The sequence below is a fragment of the Salpingoeca rosetta genome, assembly GCF_000188695.1.
Source record: "Salpingoeca rosetta unplaced genomic scaffold supercont1.4, whole genome shotgun sequence".
Classification (NCBI taxonomy): Eukaryota; class Choanoflagellata; order Craspedida; family Salpingoecidae; genus Salpingoeca; species Salpingoeca rosetta.
Window position 1 is genome coordinate 1,563,686 of NW_004754930.1, and position 6,626 is coordinate 1,570,311.

At 56.5% G+C, this 6,626-nt stretch overlaps 4 protein-coding genes across 4 annotated transcripts in view; all 4 read left to right on the forward strand.

Annotated features, from left to right (window-relative positions):
- The window catches only part of PTSG_01406 (isoleucyl-tRNA synthetase), a 6,570-nt gene extending 5,535 nt beyond the window's left edge, over nucleotides 1–1,035 (forward strand). The window contains exons 14-15 of the mRNA XM_004997324.1: nucleotides 1–112; nucleotides 484–1,035. The exon at nucleotides 1–112 is cut by the window's left edge and continues 74 nt beyond it. Coding sequence (XP_004997381.1) covers nucleotides 1–112; nucleotides 484–864 — 493 coding nt within the window. The 3' untranslated portion in view covers nucleotides 865–1,035. The remainder of the gene's footprint in view (nucleotides 113–483) is intronic.
- A 255-nt stretch (nucleotides 1,036–1,290) lies between these two features.
- Nucleotides 1,291–4,188, forward strand: PTSG_01407 (uncharacterized protein; the record flags this gene model as incomplete). Its single annotated transcript, XM_004997325.1, has 6 exons — nucleotides 1,291–2,360; nucleotides 2,656–2,802; nucleotides 2,979–3,137; nucleotides 3,432–3,552; nucleotides 3,702–3,792; nucleotides 4,082–4,188. 6 exons carry the CDS (start codon nucleotides 1,291–1,293, stop codon nucleotides 4,186–4,188), a joined length of 1,695 nt encoding a protein of 564 aa, XP_004997382.1.
- A 565-nt stretch (nucleotides 4,189–4,753) lies between these two features.
- PTSG_01408 (uncharacterized protein) lies at nucleotides 4,754–6,004 on the forward strand. The gene is made up of 4 exons (XM_004997326.1): nucleotides 4,754–4,894; nucleotides 5,148–5,191; nucleotides 5,342–5,432; nucleotides 5,731–6,004. The coding sequence occupies exons 1-4, from the start codon at nucleotides 4,803–4,805 to the stop codon at nucleotides 5,873–5,875; spliced, it is 372 nt and encodes a 123-aa protein (XP_004997383.1). The 5' UTR covers nucleotides 4,754–4,802; the 3' UTR covers nucleotides 5,876–6,004.
- A 179-nt stretch (nucleotides 6,005–6,183) lies between these two features.
- Nucleotides 6,184–6,626, forward strand: part of PTSG_11724 (uncharacterized protein) — a gene marked incomplete at its 5' end in the record, with an annotated part of 5,851 nt that continues 5,408 nt past the window's right edge. The window contains 2 exons of the mRNA XM_004997327.1: nucleotides 6,184–6,267; nucleotides 6,320–6,461. Of these exons, the coding sequence (XP_004997384.1) occupies nucleotides 6,184–6,267; nucleotides 6,320–6,461 (226 nt within the window). The remainder of the gene's footprint in view (nucleotides 6,268–6,319; nucleotides 6,462–6,626) is intronic.

The window sequence follows — 6,626 nt, forward strand, 5'->3', positions numbered from 1 at the left end:
GTGGGGCGACCAGTTTGCCGGCTGGCAGCTGCCAAAAGCCGAGGCAGAGGCCTGGGAGGCAGTGCGGGACGTGCGCAAGCGGGTCTTCCAGCACATTCAAGATGCACGAGATGTACGTCAAGTGGGGTGCCTCTCCGCAGCAAGCACACACACACACACAAAAAAAAAAAACACACGCACATACGCACACACACACACACACACACACACACACACACACACACACACACACACACACACACACACACACACACACACACACACACACACACACACACACACACACACACGCCGCACACCTTGCATGTGTTTTTTGTACTTTGCTGGCGTGCTTTGGTTGCCGTGCTGCATCCATGCTCACATTCCTGTCGGACCAACTGCCATGGCTGCGGGCGAACCAACTTCTCACGGGCATTCCCATACCCATGCACCACTACCACCGATACCACCACCACCACCACTGCATCCCACCACACTTGTCAGGCAAAGGTTGTGACGAGTTCGCTGGACAGCGAGGTGACCATCAGGGCCGCCCGGCCGTTGGCGCAGCAGCTGTCGCGCCTCCAGGAGACCCCGCTCTATTGGGACGACTCGCTGCTCAACGCCATTCTCATGACATCCGCCGTGCACGTGGAGGAGCAGGCAAGCGCAGCAGCAGCGGCAGTAGCAGGAGGGGAGGTGGCGAGCGAAAGTGTTGATGTGTGTGTTGATGTGCGGGCGTCGTCGCGGGGCAAGTGCCCGCGCTGCTGGCGGTTCATGGCCGTGGACAACGCCACGCCATGCACGCGCTGTCAGCGAGTCCTCGCTGGCATGCCTGCATCATCCACACCACCAACCCCAGCGACAGCGGCGGCGGCGCAATAGCACCTGCTTCGGTTTAGAAGAGAGAAGGAAGGGCAGAGGAGAGGCGGGGGAGGTGTTGTGACATGAGACATGACATGATGGTCTCGTTGTGTGAGCCATGAACGCGTGCACGACATGGTAGGTTCGCCTTGGCTCACCACCAACAACAACATAAATTCGGGACAACACGCAAGCAAGCAAGCAAGCAAGAAAGGCAAGAAAGGCAAGCAAGCACAGAATGGCGCAGAAGCAAGAGTTAGGAGATTAGTGTGGTGATGGCGAACGCTGCGGTGCATTCATTGCATGTCAGCAACGTTCAACCAAGTACCAGACGAGAGAAGCAAAGCGGCTGGTGGTGCTGTGGCCGACTTGAACAGACGACTTGATTGTCTGACCGACTGACGGACTGAGCGACTGCCCAGAGAACTGCATACAAGGCTCAAGGAGATGGAGGCATCGTCGCAGCGGGAGGTGATCGACTTCCTGTCCACTGCCACGGCGTACCGGGAAAAGTTTCTTGGCCCGCACTGGTCCGAGGAGTCTGCGTGCGTGTGCTCGACAATCACGGCCGTGAAGCGGCGGCGCAGCAGCGCCATTGCCGTGTCAAACGCAGACAAGGCCAGCAAGGGGACGCTTGAGGAGGAGCTGCGCCCCATCATCGCAGCCCTGACAGACAAGGATGTCACCCACACCATGACCCACACATCGTATGTGTTCCTTGTCGGCGACAGGCTCGCCTTCAAGCTGGAGCGCGCCGTGAAGTACCCGTTCTTGGACATGAGCACGCTGCCCAAGCGCCGCATTGCCGTGCTGAAAGAGCTGTGCCTGAACCGGTCCACGTCCCCCGAGATCTACCTGGGCGTGGTTGCGGTGTGCAAGAACGAAGGCGGACAGCTCTTCCTCGTCCCGCTGAGGTCGTGCGAGCCGGGCGTGAACACGGTCACCCTCCAGGAGGAGGAGCACCAGCAGGCCGCCGGGCAGCGGGAGCTTGCCATCGTCGACTTCCTGGTGGAGATGCTCCAGTTCAAGCAGGAGGACATCCTGGACGAGGTGGCGAAGCGTGGGGAGCTGACGCACGACATGATGGAGCAGGTTGTGGACCAAGCAGTGCTCTTCCATCGCCACGCACGCGTGCACCACGAAGCGCAGTATGGCAGCGATGCCATGGCGTGGATCACCAAAGACAACCTGACCGAGATGTGCGAGTTTGCCAGCGACACGTCGAAGAACGTTGACGCCGACCTTGCCCGCAGCGTGTGCGAACGGTGTGTCAAGGACACATCCACGCACTCTGCGCTCCTGGCAAAGCGGCTTGAGGAAGGCAAGGTGCGCTTCTGTCACGGCGACCTCCACTTGAAGAACATGGTGCTTCTCTCGGATCGCCGCCCACGCCTTTTCGACTGCATTGAGTTCAACGACGACCTTGCCATCACCGATGTGCTGTATGACATTGCCTTTCTCTTGATGGACTTGCTCCACCGCGGCCTCCACTCCCTCGCTAACATCACCCTCAACAGGTACAACGTTGCGTGTGTGTGTGTGTGTCTGTGTGTGTCTGTGTGTGTGTGTGTTTGTATGAGTGGGTGAGTATGTGTGTATGAATGAGTGAGTATGTGTGTGGATGAGTGAGTGAGTGTGCACTTGTATGAATGCCCTTGACCAGTGTTCGTTCGTGTGTGTGTGTGTGTGTGTGTGTGTGTGTGTGTGTGTGTGTGTGTGTGTGTGTGTGTGTGTGTGTGTGTGTGTGCACTGCATCTCACTGGTTCACTCTTCGTCACAACTGACTCGCGCGTGATCTTGTATCCTGTTCAGGTACATTCAGAAGACACACGACATTGAAGGGCTGGCGCTGTTGCCACTCTTCCTTGCGACACGCGCCATCATCCGCGCCAAGGTTTCTTGTGCACAAATGTCATCCGAATCCACGGATGAGGCCGCCATGAAAAAGCTTCAGCACAGGTGTGCATCTCGTGTGTGTGTGTGTGTGTGTGTGTGTGTGTGTGTGTGTGTGTGTGTGTGTGTGTGTGTGTCATGTCTGTTGGAGGAATGATTGGGAACAAGAAGAGCAGCATGGCCCAAGCGCTGGTGCTTGACTGACTTCCCATGCCTTGGTAAATCCGTGGTGACTTGGACAGGACAAACGCGTACCTGCACCTTGCACAGCAGATGCTGGGCATGGAAGAGCCCTCGACCATGTGTGTGGCGCTTGGCGGCTTCTCCGGCTCGGGAAAATCCGCGGTTGCTCGTCTTCTCGCCTGCGATCTCACCGGGCCCATCGGTGCAGTCGTCCTGAGGTGTGTGTGTGTGTGTCTGAGCGTGTGTTTGTGTGTGTGTGCGTGCGTGCGTGCGTGCGTGCGTGTGTGTGTGTGTGTCTATGTGTGTGTGTGTGTCTGAGCGTCTGTCTGGGTGTCTCTGTCAATCCGTATGTGTGGGCGTGACGGCTTGTGTATGACGATCTTGTCCGATTCGAGCATCGTGTGCGTGCAGGGTTGTGTGTCTATGTGGTGTTGATTCTCGTGCTTTCTGTGCAAAGACGCAAACGTTGATCGCAACACACTGCTCGCCTCTGCCGTTGCCCGTTCTTGCAGGTCTGATGTCGTGCGAAAGCACATGTGGAATGTGGATTTGTTGGACCGGCTGCCTGATGGCGCATACACGGATGAAAACAGGCACAAGTGCTACAAGAAGATGGCAGAGCTTGCGCAGCAGGTGATGCTTGCTGGCTGGCATTCATGCTGGCGTGCATACTTGCTTCAGAGGAAAGATCACGGCGTGCACGGAGAACCCTGACCGCGTGAGCAGTTGTTTACGTGAGCTCCCATACTCACCCTTGGACTTGTTGTGCTGCTGTCCTGCAGGTGATGCAAGCGGGCTTCCCCGTTGTATTGGATGCGACATACACCACAGACGAGCAGCGGCAGTCGCTTGATGCCCTGTCGACATGCCAACGTTGGTGCTTGCCTTGACCTGCCCCCCCCCACCCTCTCTCGCTACTGTTGTGGCCTGTATTGTCGCTGCTGCTGCTGCTGCTGCTGCTGCTGCTGCTGCTGCTGCTGCTGCTGGCCTTCACTTTCTGCGCCTTTCCTTGTGTCCGTTAGTTCTCGTACGCTGACCTCAGCATGCACGGCAATGTCCTCTGTTGTGTGCGTGTGTGTGTGTGTGTGTGTGTGTGTGTGTGTGTGTGTGTGTGTGTGTGTGTGTGTGTGTGTGTGTGTGTGTGTGTGTGTGTGTGGTTCAGGTGTGTGGCTGGATGCTGACCTGGAGACGCGGGCGCAGCGCATTGCCCGCCGCGATACCAACAACGCAGATGCGAGCGACATGACTGTTGACAAGCTCAAGAAGTAAGCGTGCGTGTGCCTACCTGTGTCTCTGTCTCGGCCTGTCCATCTGTATCTGTCTGTGTGTCCATCTGTATCTGTCTGTGTATCTCCGTGTGCGCATGTGCATGTGGTTTTGCACAGACACTCGTTGCTTCCTTCCATCCTCAGATCCTCACTTGCGGTCGTGAATGTGCGTGGCTGTTGCCTGCTATCATGGTCCTGGACCCGACAGACAACAAGGCACACCACCGCCCAAAGACGAGTGGCTGTACGTTGACTCCACACCACCGCTGAAGGACGTGGTGCACACAGTCATCACGCTCGTCAAAACCATCATCGAATGACCAACCAGATGAAGGGCAGCGGCGCCCATGCCTGGATATGTATGAATGCATGCACCTGTCTGTCTATGTGCTTAGCTGTCTATGTGTGTAGCTCTGTGTGTGTGTGTGTGTGTGTGTGTGTGTGTGTGTGTGTGTGTGTGTGTGTGTGTGTGTGTGTGTGTGTGTGTGTGTGTGTGGTTTTGTTACGTTGTTGATCCACCCCCTTGCAAAGCAAGAACCAAAGCAAAGGTCGCCATTCAACATAAACAGCCAAAACACAAAAGCACGCAGAACCCTTCGCGTCAATACCACGACCATGTTTGGCAAACGTGAGCAGGAGCCGTCCATGCTGAACATGAACGATGACCACTTGCGGCATGTGGAGAAGGACATTGTCATCCCCAAGATGTATGCGCCCAACGGCTGTCTACCTGTGCTTGTTTGTGCCCGTGTCTTCTTCGCCCAGACGTGTGTCTGGCAGTGGTGAATGTGCCAGTGTGCTCGCTCCCTGCTGCCTCAACGCCATCTCAACTCTCCACCGCGTCGCTCTTGACATCTTCATCTGAGGGTTGCGGTGAGCCCTCTCTGCGCTTCCAGGCCCGTGTAACACGTTCTTATGAGTGCTTGCGTCTGCGTTGTCGTCTTTGTTCACTGGATGCAGGGTGAAGGAGGCCGCAAGGATCGCATGTGCCGATGTCGTCAAAGGTGTGTGTACGCATGTATGTGAATGCGTGCTGTGTGACGTTGCCAATGCCGCACCTGCTGGATGCGCTTTGCACCCTTGCTTGTGTGTGCATCGCAAGCGCGCCACCCGGTTCACCCTTGTTGTGCGTTTGGCTGTCGCTGCTTTGTCAGAGTTCGAGGACTGCGCGCGTGGAAGGACAATCTCGGTTGTGTTCGCGTGCAGGGAACAGAACAAGAAGCTCACGGAATGTGTCCTTGCCAAGTAAGGCCATCATACGTGTCTGTGCGGCTGTGTGTGTGTGTCTGTCTGTCTGTCTGTCTGTCTGTCTGTCTGTGCGGCTGTGTGTCTGTGTCTGTGGCTGTCTCTGTCTCTGTGCATGTCACTGGCTATGTGTGCACCTGTGTGCCTGTGTGTCTTCGTTTGTGTCTTCGTTTGTGTGTATGTTCACTACGCATTGCTTGTGCTCTTCCACTCCATGCTTGCACCACTGGCCCCATTGCGACCGGCTTTCGTTCTCACATGCACACGTGCGCACTGACACCTTGCCCTGCTGTTGCAGCTCCACGCCTGAACACTTTGAGCGACAGACACAGATCTTCCTGGAGAAGAGGAAGGAAGCACGGCTGGCTGAGGAACAGCAAGCAGCACAAGAAGCCCAGCCACAACAACAGACGCAGCAACAACAGCAACAGCAGCAGCAGTAGCAACAGCAACAGGAGCCTTGCTATTACCTTCCCCCTTCTCGTCATGCTCCTCCTCCCTGCGACACTCGCTCCCTTCCTGTCCATCCTGTCTGTGCAACACCCTTATCGCATAAACGCCTGCTGTACCTCTCCTTTCATCAACATTGCACCGCCAAGCACGTCCCATCCATAATAATCGCACACAAACGCCACACAACAACAACGAACCAACAAGGAAGGACCACGTGGTTGGTGGTGGCGAAGAGCGAGATGGCGGTGGTGTTGGGCGTTTGGGGAGCTGCGGCTCGGCAGGGAAGGCAGTGCGCTGCATGGAGCACAGTAAGGGCTGTGGCACAGCTGGCCGGTGGTCGTGGTGGTGTGGGACCGGTGAGGGCAGGAGCCTCAACAACTCGGTGGTTGAATGCCGTGTATGGCGGAGGACATCATCATTGCCACCACAGACAGCAAGCCCAGCTCCAGCAGCGGCGCAACGTTCACTACGATGTCGTTGTTATTGGAGGCGGTCACGCCGGTTGCGAGGCTGCTGCCGCCAGTGCTCGCGTCGGTGCACGGACTGTTCTTGTCACTCAGAAGAAGGACACCATAGGTGTGCATGCGCGCGCGCGTGTGTGTGTGTGTGTGTGTGTGTGTGTGTGTGTGTGTGTGTGTGTGTGTGTGTGTGTGTGTGTGTGTGAGTGTGTGAGAGAGTGTGAGTCTGTGTGTGGTGTGTGTGTGTGTCTTTTGTCTTGTGTTTGTTTTTTTTGTGTTTTTG

Bases quoted from the DNA above. Each gene is read 5' to 3' on its own strand.
- PTSG_01408 (XM_004997326.1), top strand. From the start codon at position 4,803: ATGTTTGGCAAACGTGAGCAGGAGCCGTCCATGCTGAACATGAACGAT. The intron at 5,192-5,341 runs GTGTGTGTACGC...CTGCTTTGTCAG, and splicing joins ATGTGCCGATGTCGTCAAAG to AGTTCGAGGACTGCGCGCGT. The intron at 5,433-5,730 runs GTAAGGCCATCA...CTGCTGTTGCAG, and splicing joins ACGGAATGTGTCCTTGCCAA to CTCCACGCCTGAACACTTTG.